The sequence below is a fragment of the Babylonia areolata genome, chromosome 21, assembly GCF_041734735.1.
Source record: "Babylonia areolata isolate BAREFJ2019XMU chromosome 21, ASM4173473v1, whole genome shotgun sequence".
NCBI classification, from domain to species: Eukaryota; Metazoa; Mollusca; class Gastropoda; order Neogastropoda; family Buccinidae; genus Babylonia; species Babylonia areolata.
Window position 1 is genome coordinate 53,331,937 of NC_134896.1, and position 15,868 is coordinate 53,347,804.

The window sequence follows — 15,868 nt, forward strand, 5'->3', positions numbered from 1 at the left end:
CAGCATTGCTGACTGGGCAACACACCTTCAGTGAACACTTGAGATGTTTGGATAATATGTGTCGTGTGTGTGGTGAGCAGGTTCTCAGAAGAGATAAAGACAAGGGGTTGAATGCAAGACTTTGTGCCAAGTATTCTTCTGAACTGTTTCGTTTTTTCGGTCTAGATGTTTCGAATGATGAAGAGGGCAAACATCCCACATGCATTTGTATCAAGTGCTACAAAAAAATGATAAAAATGAAACATACTCATGGAAATTCTCAGTTGAAAACTGCAAATGAAAATGTTGCACTTGACATTGACAGAATGTCAGAAATCTGGACAACTTTCGATCCAGATCTATCTTTGGATCAGTGCAAAACATGCTCTTTTCATCACTCAAAAAGTCAGCCTGGTCGTCCGAAAAAAAGACGATCAGCACCCGTAAAAAAATGCACAGATGACAGTTTTGATCCGTCTGACCTCTGCTTAGATACCGACGACAGTGTGTCAACGTCATTTTGTCAGTCCACATCAACACCAGTCAAAAAAACAAGAACGCTGTGCACAAACACATGTCCAATAACACCCAAAACACCTGTCACTGACGCAGCTATATCACCCATCGCACAATTGAAACGTAAGACGGTGTATGTTGACTCAGAGGATGAAGATCTCAATACATCTCTTACTGAAGAAGAAGAAAAATTATGCACACGACTGATGTGCATAATTGATGTTCAAGAAAAAAAAATGTTTGAGTTTAGTCAGTGTCACACTTCAACTGAGTGGATTACCAACTACAAACAAGGAGTTCATACGGATTTATAAGTTCAGGTAGGAATGGATTTTATTATTTAGAACTTACAAATGCATGTCAGTACGTTACATTGTGATCGTTTACTAAAAGCATGGTATCGTCAAGGTGTATCTTTTAGACTGACCAAATGCATGTCGCAAGCAAAGGCACACATACTGACACGCAAAACATCTAGTCGGCGAAAATCTCTCTCCCCCTCTCTGTGTGCGTCTCTCTCTCTCTCTCTGTGCGTCTGTCTCTCTCCCTCTCTCTCTGTGCCTCTCCCCTTTCTCTCTCCGTACACGTTCCTCTGTTTCTCAGTATGTCTGTCCCTGCATATATGTCTGTCTGTCCGTCTCTCTTCCCGTGATGTTGAGAGAAGTGTGAAACTTAAGTGGCTGGCAGCAGTTCTCAGTGGAGCTGATCGTTAAATACTGACACTAATTCCGGGGCGGTCTGCCACCTCTAGGTAACGTATCGGCTATATTTTCCTTCCAGTTGTATCGTGGAGACATGCATGTATATCATGATATAAGTTTTATCTCCAAGTAAAACGATGTACACACACAACACGGAGTTGAAATTGAACTACGTTTCGTGTGTGTTCCTCAGTTCGAACAGAATGTTCGTGTGCTCGCTAAGTTTTGGACCGCTTGTACACTGCCTGTAGGAAATTAAACCTACTCATGTTTGGTATCGTTAAATTTGTCAGAAAATCACACATCCATTCACACCCATAGCGCCCTTCTTGTTGCATTCTGACATAGAGTATTATTTTTTAAAAGCACATAACCCTGTTTCTGACAGTTTATCAGCAGCAGCGAAGCTGTTCACAGCTGTACACACTGCCCGTGTAACATGCGCTCCGCTGAGAATAGCGCAAAGTTAGTGGTGTGCCAGAGCGCTGCCCCATATACTGCCTGCCTGTCTGTCCAGGCTATCACCTTTCCAACGTTTCGCGCTCGCTCGCTGTTCATCCCTCTCCCCTCCGCTTCGCGCCAAAACTAAAAGGGCTGCCTTGTGCCGCCGTGGCCCCCTCCATGGAGTCTGGGAATGTTAAGAGCTTAGCTTGTGCTTTGATTGTCCGTTGTATAGTTGCATTGGTGTTTCTTTGAATAGTTTGTTTATAACAGCTTATCGGCCAGCGCAAACAGGTGGGTGCCTCCATGGGGTGTGCCAACATCCAACCCATGCACCCCCCCCAAAACCCCACCCGCTTCATCCCCCTTCCACACCCACCCCTTCCCCTCAGTAATCCCTCTTCAACCTCTCCTGCCCCCACCATGAAGTCAGTGAGCTTCCAACTCCTGCAACACCATGACACACCTACCCCTTCAACCTCTCCTGCCCCTGCCATGGAGTCAGTGAGCTTCCAACTCCTGCAACACCCTGTCCCCCTTCCACACCCACCCCTTCCCTCAACGATCCCTCTTCAACCTCTCCTGCCCCCACCATGGAGTCCGTGAGCTTCCAACTCCTGCAACACCCTGACACACCTCCCCTCCCCTCAACAACCTCTCCTGCCCCCACCATGGAGTCCGTGAGCTTCCAACTCCTGCAACACCCTGACACACCTACCCCTTCCCTCTTCAGCCTCTCCTGCCCCCACCATGGAGTCAGGGAAGGTTGTGTGTTTAGCTTTGTTGTGCTTTTGATGGTCTGTTGCATAGCTGCATTGGTAATTTGAATAGCTTGTTTATCGCAGAGGAACCCATGCAACCCCCTGGGCTCTTCACCCCACCTCCTCAATGACCTCCTTCCCTGTCTCCACCATGGGGTGGGAGGAACCCCTGCAACCCCAAGCCCCTACTTCCCAACCCCTACGACCTTTTACCCACCCTGAAAAGAGCTTTGCAATTCCCCCACTCACCTACCCTGTTTCTTTACATGTGTGCACAAAGGCCTGTATTCTGTCATGCGTCAGTGGTGCCTGTGTGAACACATGCTTTGAAAAGCCATGGTGCTCTTCGGTCAGTACAACCTTGTGGCTGCCACCATGGGGTGTTTACAAGACAAGACAAGACAAAATCTTTATTAACGAGGGTAATAGATAAGCAAGTAACATGCTTTTTTTACATCCAGCCCTCGCCCTAAAGAGGGAATAAAGGTAAAAAAGCGAAAATGAGCACAAAATCAAAACACAGTCCAAATATACCATTATTTCACCATTCAAAACCATTCCACAAAGGGAAGAAGAGAAGAAAAAAAAATCAAAAAAAAATCATGAAACACACACACACACACACACACACACAAATGCACCCACTCAAGAGAGAGTGAGAGGTTACATTTTAATCAGAGAGGAACCCTGTTCTGTTTCAGGATGTCTGGCATCCAGACAGCACCACTCAACGTCCAGCAGCCCCCATTATCATCGGCAAGCGCCTCAGCCAGTGCCACAGCAGCAGGAGCTACATCCACAGCAACAGCCACAGCATCCTGGAGGCCGTCAGCGGACAGCAGCAAGGGGGAAGCATCGACAGCCAACACTTCAAAGAACAACGCTGCTTCTGCCAGCCCTCAGCAGCAGACGGTTGGGAGTGTCAACTCTGAGGAGAAACTTGGTCAGTATCTGTTTGTGGGTGTGGTTTGCCACGTTTGTTGTGTTTTTTTGATTGGGGATTTGGTGTTAGGTTTTCATGTATTGGTTTTTCATCTGCCTCCTGTGGATATACAAAAAAAAGGAAAAGAAAAAAAAAATCCTCTTGTTTATCATTCATCTGTTTTTCTTCCTATTTCTTTATACTTAATTAATTTTTGCTCCATACTTTTATTACAGTGCAGTTTTCAGTGATTTTTTCTTAACTGCAAGGTTATCATGATAGGTTTGGAAATGCATTTTGAGGTCAGCATTGTTGTCATTATTTAGGGACAGGGAAAATCAGGAAAGAAGGGTTGACAAGAATGTTGGGCTTTACCTGCCATGTATGTGGCAGTCCGATGGACTACCAGGATGTGGCAGATGAGGCTCAACTCTTCTCTCATGGATCTGAACATGTTGTCACAGAGTAGAGGGATATGAACAGAGCCAGTTTCTTACAAAAAAAAAAAAAAAAAAAAAAAAAAAAAAAGCACAGCATGCAGCCGCCTTCTCAGATAAAAAAAAGTTTAGAAAACGCTTGTGCTTTATGTTTGCAAGACATGTTTCAGGGGTTCATGTACTGATGTAGTCGTGGAAGTCTGGAAAAGTCATGGGGGAAAATGAGAGAACCATTTCAAGGGCTGGAAAAGTCTTTGAAATACATATTTTGCCCTTCAGGGCCTGGAGAAATCTTGCAATTTTTATAAAACCTTTGACCTGCACAATTTAACAAAGAGTTTTAATGTATTAATAAAATAAAAATAAAATAAAAAAAATCAGTGATGAAAATTGAACATTGATACTTGGATATCTGTTTTGTCAGTGTCATTGCATATTCAAAAATTTTTTCTTCTTCTGCCTTTGTGTTTGGTATAGAAAAATATTTGGGAAAAGGTCCAGGAATGGATGGTGCTTTGTTTGGTGACATATGGAGGGAATCCTGTACTTTCCTCCTTTTGGCATTTTGTTTGGTCACATGTTGCGGGAAGCCCTGTATTTTTCTTTTCTTCCCTCCATGCACCAGACTACACGGGGCTAGAGGGCGCCACAGGCTTCACCCCGGCCCAGGACATGCCCCAGTGGGAGGACCCCCAGCAGGAGGAGCACGAGGATGAGATGCACGAGGTCCGCCGCCGCCGCCTCCAGAGGTTCTCCCAGGACAGCCAGCAGAGGGGCAATGCTGATAACCTGGATTTGGACTGATCCGATCTGTGGGGGTGGGCTGAAAGAATGCGTGGGTGGATGGGTGTGTGTGTGTACATGTGGGGCTGGAAGAATGTATGGGTGTGTGTGTGTGTGTACGTGTGAGAAGGGAGCTTGGCCGAAAGAATGCACGTGGGTGTGTGCGAGTGCGTGTGGGAACGAGGTTGAGGTGATTGTCCCCCAAGTTTGGCCGTTACTCTTTTTGTGTGTGTATGAATGAGAAGGACTAAAGTGATAGTCAAGAGTGTGTTTGAGGAATGAGAGAGAGAGGGAGAGAGAGGTGGGGAAAGAAGAGTAACTGTGTGTGTGATGTAGTAGTGTGAGAGAGAGAGAAATGAGCAAACGTGAATATGCGATCAGAGAGGTGTTTACTTTACTGTGTACTTGTGTGTGTCTCAAGCTAAGCAGGGATGATGATTATTGTATGTAGCAAACAATATTTGGAGGGTATGCATGAAACTGTGTAAATATACTCAGGTGTGTATCTTCCCGGATGAGATAGAATGTTATTTTTCTATTGTTGTTTATCATTATTTTTTCATCTTTCTTGTTTTATTGCAGAACCAACCAGCTTTCCTCTTTCTCTCTTTTTTTTTTTTTTCCTTTTCTGAAAGTTATTTTATAAGTATTTTCTACAAGAAATTTTCTCATCATTATTGTTTTATCTCAAAGCTAACGAGTAGCTTTTTTTCCTCTCCTCTTTTTCAAAATGAAATTTATTGTTTATTTTCTGTAAGAATTCGTTTAATGCTTTTGGCATGAAGGTAAATTTATATGGACAGACCCTGTGAAGAAATATGATACTGGTACTGAAAAATGACAGTAGCAGAACATTGCTCACATGAGCGTGTGCACACACACACACTGCTATTGTAAATAACACCTGTGGATATAACACACAGGTGCATACCTCAGAACAAAATCAACATACTTCAGACAAGGAAGACAGAGTAAGAAATGCCATGAAACCAAACGCTGCAGTAAGTAGCATTCTCCAGATACAATTCAAGGTGGAAACCAAACGCTGCAGTAAGTAGCATTCTCCAGATACAATTCAAGGTTGCTATTTTTGGGGGGTTATTTTTATTTATGGATTTTTTTTTTTGTGCTGATTTTTTTTCTTCTTTTCTTCTGATATATCAGAAGAACTTGATTGTGTTCACTGACAATCCATGATTCCAACCTAGGTGTTGATTTGCTTCAGTCTGCTCTGCCATTTAGTTATGTTTTAAATAAACACACACACACACACACACACACACATACAAAGAGAATGTACAAATCCGTATGTTTTCCTTCCTGGTTCACAGGGAAATATGTGGTGTCCATGTGTTCGCACATTTTTTGCATACTTATTTATTTGTTGTATATATTTACATACATGTTGAAGCTTTTGCAGAATGTGCTGTAGAGACTGAGGAATTGAATCATGTGGTGTTCAGAAATACAAATGATGCGTCCTTTACCAGTCAGCATGGAACACACAGCATTATCAACTGTGGGGAAGCTGCCAGTAAAAAAAAAAAAGGGTCCCTTAACCTTCTTTCTTTCTTTCTTTTTTAAATCAGAGAAGGGCTAGGATGTATTTGTGGTTGTAGAGCTCAGAATCACAGAGGCAGCATTGCTGCTTTGTCTGCCCAGAAGACATAAGCTAAAATGATTTTCGTCTTTTTAACTCTCTCCATATGAATGGCGAAAGAGACGACGTTAACAGCGTTTCACCCCAGTTACCATCATCAAAATATTGCAAGCAGAAGGCTCTTATACTGAACAGGTGAATGTTGACAAAGAATACCACAATTCTGACGACGGAAGTTAAATGTTGGGTCATTCAGACACCCGAGGGGTCTGTGTAGAGGAGAAGAGAGGACTGGCCGTACTGAGTGAGTTAATGCTGGCAAGTATACATCATCAAACAAACAGCATGGAATTAGGAAATCCTTGTAATTTGATTTGTGATTCCAATATTACTTATTTTATTTTCTAAATGTTAAAACTTACGTGAAGTAACACGCCTTTTTTTTGTCCAGGGGTGATGAACTACATGAGACAAGGGCTGTAATTTAGTTGTAACCCCTTGACTGCCTGAAAAGGTAGCACTTACGTCCATGGTGACGTCACTGATGATATCATCAAAAGAAGGGAAATAGCTCTCTGGAAGGCTGAAAATTCGCACATTTTATCTAGAGTGGTAAAAATTCATCCATTTGATCTAGTGTGGTAAATCTCCAGACTGTTTGGTGGATTGTTCTGGATATTGATCATCTTTTCACTGTTAGCCGCAGGAAATTTGGCCAAGCAGAGCAAACCGATAGGCCTAGTTTGCATCAGTTTGACATGGTACAGTATATGACACCAAACTATGATTTGAAAATTATTATTATTATTTATACAGCGCTGAATCTTGTGCAGAGACAAATCAAAGCGTTTTCGCTACAGTATTGGTGTGAAATAACTTTCTATTGTTTTTCTCCAGCACACAAGGTGTTCATGCCAGCTTGTATACATCATAAAACAGCACTAGCCTGACAAGAACTTTTGGTAGTCATTTGGTTTGTAATGACTTTTTTTTTTCCAAACAAGTTTGTGAAACTATTCTGTGAAAAAGCACACCTTATTTTGGTGTGGTGACAAGGTCTAGATGAGACGAGGGCGGTCGCAGTAAGCTGTAATGTTTTTAGTCATTGTCATCCTGGTAGATTTTTTTTCCAGACATTCATTCAGCTGTACGTGTCAGAGGACTATCCTTTCTTTCTCTTCTCAGAAAGGTTTTGAACTGTTGGTCCAGACTTTGGTCCTGTTGCCAGCAAGCATGCATTCACAATACAGGAAATGTTAAAATATCTTTTACATTTTGCTGAAGCAGGATTAAGTGTGGAAATAACTTGGCAAAGTTATCAGAAAGCTTGAAAATTGAACTTGTTCAGGTTTTTTTTGTGTGTATGTGTATTCTGAGCATCTCTTATGGTACCTGTAACACACGTGGGTTCTTTTTGGGTTTCTGTAGGGCATCTGATGATGTGCCATGTCAAAGTTTGTCATTGGTGTTTGAAGTAATTTTGTTTTACAATATTATGCGTGTGTCTGGCAGTGGGATGTGAAATGAGTTGCCCCAGTTATGTCTGTCACTTTTTATTTTTATTTTTGTGGTTCTGGGACATCTACAAACTGATTGCACTGAAATTCCTTATTATGGGCAAAATCTGTGGTGACTAGTTGAAGACAATATTTTAACTGTTGTCAGTAGATTTTAGACTCCCCTCAAAATTCCCCACATTTTCTCCCCGATGAACATTGTAGACAAGACTTGCCATACATCATCACATGATGCATGTGTTCCTTCATAGATGCTGAGGAGGTAATATCCAGTCTTCATGTCTTTGCCAGGTGAACAAAAACAAAATGGGGTATATCACTCAAGTTGATGAGAAGAAGTTCATGTTCAGAGATCTCTTCAAGGTCCTGATGGAGTGAAAACAGTCGTACCATTTGACTTTTTAGTCATTCAGCATAGTCCCCGGGATGTTTTTTCATGTTTTCTGCAAAGACAGACTGCAACACCTGTCAGGAGTATACTCAGAAGTCTGCGCCGAGTGACTCGCTGCTGTTGTAAGTCATGTCAAAATTTGTCTACAGTTTAGTATGTATGTATGTCCAAAGGGTAAACAAATCTTGAGAATGCCAGTCTTCATTCTGAAGCAAACACCTTTGGCCAAGTCACTAATAGTAATACTTCTCCTCATGGAATAATTTCCTTTTTTTTTCTCTCTCTCTTGTCTCCCCCAAGCACCCATGTGGTGACTTAATCACAATGGGTCATAACAAAAAATGTGATGATTATTGTACAGTTGATTGTTGGTGATTGCGGTGCATGCAGCAAAATGTTCCATGAAATGTTCAGTGTCGTGGTGTTGGATGAATGCCTTTTTTGTTTGCATGTGAATGATGTTCGCAGAGTCTAGATGTTTGCAGGTGCAGAGGATGTCTGATGTCTGGGTATGTATTGATGGTGTGTGTCTGAAAGAAGGAAGAATTGTCTTTGCTTTGCTTGGCGTTTCTTTTCAGCATTTTGTTTTCGATTCAGAGGATTGGGCAAGCTTTCATGACACCTAAAAAAAAAAAAAAAAAAAAAAATGCACATGGAAAACAGATGAGACACAGTTGAATGTATATGTACCAGGGTTCGAATTTTACTCTTTTTTTTTTTGAGTGCCAGACGGGCACTCTGGAGAAAAAAATTTGAGTGTCCAGTTGTGGTTTTGGGTGGCAGCATAATAAAATGAAATCAAATCTTCCTTCTTTCAACGGTGTGCCAAGGAGTCTTCCTGCCAGGCTTCATTGTACGGGCACTTTGATTCGTACTCCTGCTGTTTATTCTGAACTTTTGTCGCTGTTTCGGGAGCCTTTCTTTTAACATTGAAGATGAGAAACATCGTTTGTCAATAACACGCCATGAACGTCAACATCCGATCGCATATGTGCAAAGATGCTGCTCCGCGATTCACCCCGATCAATTTTGGAGTGCCAACTGGGCACTCTCAACAGAAAATTTGCATGCCCGAGCAAACTTTTCATAGCATTTGCATCTGGGCACTCGCTAAATTCGAACCCTGCTGTACTTAATTCATGCAGTCACAACATTTAAACAGGAATCCGTGATAAAACAGGTGGACAGAAGACTTCATTTTCAATGTTTATTAGGTACTTTTTGCTTTTCTGCTTCATGAGGATTTACATTTTAAATAATGCTGTGAAATAAAGGGCATTTTAAGTTAGTGTGCAAATAATGCAGTACTATGATGAGATCTCCCCTTGCAACAACAAATTAACGCACAAAAAACAAACAAAAAATCCAAAAGATCATTTGCTAAACAGAAGAAGCAAAATGAATGTCACAGCTGACCAGCGCATGAGGAAAATGAAAAACCATGGCAGATTCTCATAATTTGGCTGGTCCAGTGATTTGGAAATTATCACTTGCTATTACAGGAAAATATTTTGACAATACTAAATTAGTGATCTACATGAATATAAATAATTGAAAGGGACATGACTCTTCAAATATCCAAGCAGAATAGCAGGAATGTTGACTTTGCTTTAGATTGTTATTGATTTGCTTTTTCGTTTCAGTTGTGATTAATTTTTTTATCTTCAAGCAGTTAAAATTCCAAACTTTCAGACAGGTTTTGTATGCACAGTTTTCATTTCAAATATTGGATGGCCACTTAAGTGTGGTCAGCTGGAAAAGGAGTATCAATGTCAAATGACCACTTAATACTTTAAGTTTAAAACTGTGGATTTTAAACAGTCATTATCTCTTGTATTCCACTTTTGGAATAGTGATTTTATTCTGTTTTCTGCCAAGGTTTGCCATCAACAAATGTGAAAAGAAAACACGCATCTTGAAGATATTTGAATGTCCCTTACCGAGTTTCAAGTTTAATAATTTTTTGTTGGGCCTGTTTGTTACCCCCCCACCCCCTTTTTTTTCTTCTCTTATTTCGTACATTGTGCATATGTTGGGGTGGTTAAATCACAATGTATGCCTTATATTTTCACGCACCTAGGAAATGGGACTCTGGTGACGGTGATATTTCTTTTGTTTTTTGTCCACCCCCACCCCCTGACCCTTGTATAAAATGGAATGCCTGAATGAAATGGAATGTCTGGAGAAACAAAAAAAGCAAACAAAGAGATGGGGTGTGTGTACTACCTGTTGTACATTCTGTAATGTAATCCAGGCTTCCTTGAATGGCCAAGTAAACAAGTTGAAAACATCATCCTCTTTCATCTTCAGATGGTACTTCGGTCAGTGTGCGAGAGAAAGTTGGTGAGCGATCTTGATTAGAGATAACAATAATACTGATAATGAACATTTATATAGTGCTTTCAAACATTTCAAAGCACTGTGCAATAACAGGTCAGTCAGACAAGGCACACAGACATGGAAGAAAAGGATGAGGATCCATAGAACAGGCTTGGAATGGAGTGCCTTATATAGAAACTGTTTATAAAGGAATGTTTTCAGATTTATTTTAAAAAAAGATGCGACTTTTTTCAAAGATGAACTGTGAAAACAAAAACTACATGGATATGTATTTCTCCCGTTATGCAAGGAAGATAAAAAGGACATTTTCTATCTAAAATTATGTTTAAATAACATACTTACCGTGACCCAACTAGTGCAGACTCCGGCAGGGGTCTGACATTCCTGTCCTGTGCAAACTACTATCCACCTATGCGGAGCAGACGAAACTACGGCCGATAACCTCCCGGAAGTAGGTAACCTCCCCAAACCTCCCGGAAGTAGGTAACCTCCCCTTTGTCCCGCTGGTTATCGCCCTCTTTTGACGGCAATATGCCATCACCAGCGCAGCAAGCAGGGAGAACAGGAAGCGGGGAGGACGGGAGGGTCTTAAATTTGGGTCACGGTAAGTATGTTATTTAAACGTAATTTTAGATAGAAAATGTCCTTTTAATTACACATACTTAACCGTGACCCAACTAGTGCAGAATAGCGCGACAAGGTGGAGGGCTCGCCTGTTCTACTGTCTGTGTGCTGTGATGGTCTGTTGTGCAGGTACCACAGAAGCGATGGCTCTTGCGCCATCAACCCGCAGGCGTGCGACATCTCTCTGGTAGAAGTCGATGAGCCATTATCCCTAAGGCGATAGGTGTCCCTCAAGTAGAATTTGACGAAAGTAGAGTGTACTGTGTTGCCTACGGACATTAGTGCGGGTAAAGAAGACACAGGTCCACAGCTGTATTGAGGGGGAGGTCTGTGGACCACAGCTGAGCGGATGAGCGTCAATGCAAGGAGGTGCGCATGTGGTGTGATCTGATGATTCCACAACGGATGTGGGCCGATAGTGGAAGTGGTTTTTGTGTTTGAAGGAAACTGTGGCACGAGACAGAGGTAGGTCACCGTGTTGGGCCTGCCTCAGGCATGACAGCCAGATCTGTGGAGCTCCTCCATGCGAGCTGACAGGCGATGGGCACTCCCCCCCCCCCCCTCCCCTTTTTGACGTTGTCAAAAAATGACAGCAGTGGTATGTTGCCTATGCATAGAATGGCAGACATTTGGCAACAAAAGACTTGATGTCCCTGGTGTCTCTGGGACAGGGTTGTGTAATTGCCCAGGTAGGTACCATCACGAAGGGGCATACGGAAGGCTTGGTGGCTTCTCTGCCTGAGTGTAGCATGTTGGAGTAACCTGCAGAAAGTTGTCGGCAGTCAATGGCTGGGTTGGATCAGGCTGTGGAAGTGCATTTCATGTGCCCACAGGTCACTGAGTCTCATTCTTTGGTGGAATTCCCAAATGGAAGAGGGTTTCCATGGGGAAAATTTTTGCTGAAGGTTCTTAGTGAGAAAGGGGACCGGATCCATGACAGGCCTCTGGCTGTGTGTGGTGCGCACTGAGTCTGGGATGGAGCGGGGCGGGGCAGGGAGGTAAGTGGCTCAAGATGTGTTGTACTGGCTATTGACATCAAAGCACTGATCTGACATACGTTTTTAGTATGGCCAACTGCAAGGTGAGAGCTGTATTATCAGTGGTTTCTTAATTGCAAAGGGAAATCATTTGCAGCTTAGTCTTTCATGAATGACTATGTCTCTCAGACTAGAAGTCAAATTGCACTGGGACTTAGTGCTGTAGCCTTAGGCCTAAGTAGCCTTTGGGAACCGTCCCAATGATGAGTCCTAAGGCCCTCTTGATTGAGGGACCGGGGATGCAACTTGGGCAAAACAGTCTCTACTATAAATTGCATAATCGAATTCCAGCCCGAATAGACTGGACAGCAGATGCCTCCTCTGCTATTCTGATGGAGACTGTTGTACACGACTGATTATCATATACTGTTCCTAGGAGGACACCAATCAGCATGGGTAAATCCGGAAACAGCTGCTGTGTGCTTCAGGGACGAAGGTGTTCACCATGCAGATTATGTTGCAATGTAAGGAAGCCGGAAAGAGTTGACGGGGTCTTGTGGTGCAACCGTGTGTCAGAAAGACATGGTGCTTGCTTCCGAAGTGACAACAAAGTCATCCTCTGACAGGCCCTTGACCGAAGGCTGGGGCTCCATGATGGGATAGCCTGCCTAGGCTAGAAACCTCTGGAAGTGTCTCATTGGAAAGACAGTGCTTGAGGAGGAATGGCCATCTGTAACCACAGCAGTGGTTGTGTGTAGAGGCCGAAAGGATCGGGCAGGGAAGACTAAGTGCAGAAAGTGCTTTCAAACGCCAATTGTTTGAGATGTTGATGCTGGATCTCTGTTCAAGCAAGGTGATGGGGTGAACTGATGTGCTTGAATGCGGCATCTGCCGTGCTGGTATGAGTGGGCAGAAAGGTACACCCCTGTGGCTAATGGACGGTTCGTTGTGCTTTGTGGGACGCATCCGTCCTCGTCAATATGCCTTTCTCCCAAATGTAGAGGAAAACAATTATGACCCAGGCCTTCTGCTACTAGAGAGGAGTAGAAGAGATGGGCTGAGGGTGATTGTCTCCTGCCCAGTGGGCAGTTTTTGGGTCCGCTAAAACTTGTAAGGCAAGATAGACAGCTCTTCATGGGAAGGCTGGCTAGGATGTAGGGCCTGTGTGGAGCTTTTGTCACAATCACAGTGGTGCAAACCAAGGGTTGTTGTAGGCAAGGGGAGAAAGAAGGGATGCCTTACAAACTTGGAAGGAATGAAAGGCATGTGTGTCCAGAGTGGCACCTCTAAGTTGGACTGCCTCGTCCTTCCTTGTGCATCTCCAGCCTTATGGGTGATTGTTGCAGGCAAATGAGTTGGGTTGCCTTGTCCGTCCTTGCACCAAGAGAGGCATTCTTAGCCCTGTGGGTGTGAAGGGGGTGTGTGTGGATCACTAAGGACCAGCCACTTCTGAAATGTGAAGGAGCATACATTCAGGCGTGAATGAGGCTATTATTATTTTATTTTATTTTTGTGAGTGCAGTCGTCCTCCAAAAGCAAGGTAGGGATGAATTTATGAAAATGAATACATATATGTGCCAAGGGAATAAAAACTTCCATCAGCTCAAGTGATGATGTCAGAAGTATGCTAATGACAAGAGATCGAGACACAAGAAATAAGCGGCTGTATAAGCATATGTGTAGCGTGCACAGATATACCCAAGTAAGTGGTTAAGTGTGCATAATCATCAATGGAAAGGAATCTGTCCATGCACCTACATATGAGATGTACATACGCATATGAATAAAGTGCCAGTACGTAGAGGCAGAGAGTTCTGGGCATTGTGAACAGAAGGCCGCAAATGCAAGTGTGCCTATATTGCTACGTAGGGAATCTCAATGAATAGATGTCAATGAATAGAGATAGAAATATAATTGTACATGTTAATATGAAAGTCGTCTGAACCTATCCCGTAAGCACATACACATGTGTATACCGATGGATAAGTACGCATCTATAAGTGAAAGCAGAAATGTGTATGAATGTAGCAATATATCTCATATATATGTATATATGTGTGTGTATATATATATATATATATATATATATATATATATATATATATACATACACATATATATAGATTTTTTTTTTTTTTTAAATATGTATATATATATATATATATTTCGTGATTGTTGCTTGTGATAATAAATCAAATGGATAGAAGGGGAAATATTGTGATGCATTTCCTGTGGCCAATAGCCTGAGAAACAGCAAGAAAAGTGCAGTTGCTATGCAAAGATGTGTAAAGTCCCTGACTGGGCATGAGGACCCAATGAGAAACCGAAAGAAAACATCGCTGGTGGACAGCATGGGGGGCAGGAGTGATGTGCTGTGTCGGCGAAACTAACCACAGCTTCGAGCGCCTAGGTTACAAATGTGGAGTTGCCTCCCTTGGCACCGAAAAGGAAGGTGTCTTTAGAGCACATATCCCCCTTGTGCGACGTGTCCTCGCTGAACAGGGAGGAGTGTCATGTTGTGTGTGAGAGTCCGTGGTTCGATGCCACCGTAACCGACACAGGTGAAAACGAGCGCAAGGGGAATAATTATAATGTCCCTTAGTGCCGTGGGCATCCCAACCCGAATCGGTCGCCATCGGACGCGAGACGGTCGGGGCATGTGGCATGACGGCGCCGTAATCCAGTGTTATGGGCGTCGTGGATGAGGGGGTGACAAGTCCGTCGGCTTGCCGTGGGATGTGCATCCCCCTGTTGCTGAACGGCGGTCCAATCTCGCGAATAGCTCCTGCGAGAGGACCGACGTTCAGTTGTCAGTTGTGTGTTGACGGATAAAGTGATAGACAAGATCGGCCCGAGCACTGCCGAGAGGCAGGATCGAGTTATTAATACATTTAAGAATGATCTTGATATTCATTGTGAAAACTTTAAATACAAACTCATGTACATATTTTCTGATTTTTCAAGCACTGCGCACTCAATGTTGAAAAATTCAACAGACATACGTGGGGACTCTCTTTTTCTTCCCCACTTCAAGCGGGTAAAAGGCCTTGTCAGGCTTGCACGCCTTGATATTGATATATGATATGATATAAGAGGTACTCCAACGTGGAAGTGCCAATATTAGTCTGGGAAACAGCAGAGTTAGGCAATGGGGCAGAAGAATCCAACACTGCCGAAGTTCCAATGGGGCGTGCACGTACCTGCTCTGTGGGCGCAAGGCGCGGCACCAGAAGGCAGAGTGGTGCATAATTGCTGCAGCAAGTTTAGCGATGAGTTGCTGATTGTTTGGTTGAGTAGCTTGCTGAGACACCATTAGTGGATGGGAAACAGCAGCACTTGGCGGTGTGGCAGATGGGGTCATCACCGCATAGCTTGGTAGGACCGTGCACACACTCGCACTGAAGGCGAGGAGCAGTGCCGGTGCAAGGGAAATAACTGTGGCAGTCACCGGCAAGGGTGCTGAAGCAGGGGTTGCCTCCCTTGGATCGGGTGATCCGGACAAGGAGGGGGGGTGCACGCGTTTGGGCAAGCGTGTCCCCTAGTGGTCCATCTTCCTCCCTACACCAGGGGAGGGCATCCCTACACGCCTCGGTCGCTATTGGATCCGAGACGGTCGAGGCATGCCGCGTGGGGGGTCGCGTGATCCGATGTCACGGCCGCCACCACGGACGCATCCAGTCTAACGTGCGGATCCAAGACAAGCTGCCTTTTTTTTTTTTTTTCTTTTTTTTCTTCCCCCAAGGGATTGTGGCCATTCCATTGGTGCAACTGTGGGTATGGTAAAGAGATAGAGGAGATCGACTCGTACACTGCCGACTGGCAGGGCCGAGAAAACGCGGATCGCGTCGAGTGAGTTCGCGGATCGATAAAAATGACATG

General features: G+C 43.6%; 1 protein-coding gene across 2 annotated transcripts in view; it reads left to right on the plus strand.

Annotated features, from left to right (window-relative positions):
* Positions 1-10,341, plus strand: part of LOC143295749 (E3 ubiquitin-protein ligase synoviolin A-like) — a 35,431-nt gene extending 25,090 nt beyond the window's left edge. The window contains exons 13-15 of one of the 2 annotated variants that reach the window (XR_013057072.1): positions 3,100-3,341; positions 4,383-5,571; positions 5,621-10,341. Coding sequence is in view for 1 of the 2 variants with exons in the window: in XM_076607372.1 (XP_076463487.1) it covers positions 3,100-3,341; positions 4,383-4,561 (421 nt within the window). In the remaining variant the exon portion in view is untranslated. Of the gene's footprint in view, positions 1-3,099; positions 3,342-4,382 lie in introns of both variants that reach the window. The other variant, XM_076607372.1, reaches the window with a different exon arrangement.
* Positions 10,342-15,868: the final 5,527 nt, after the last annotated feature.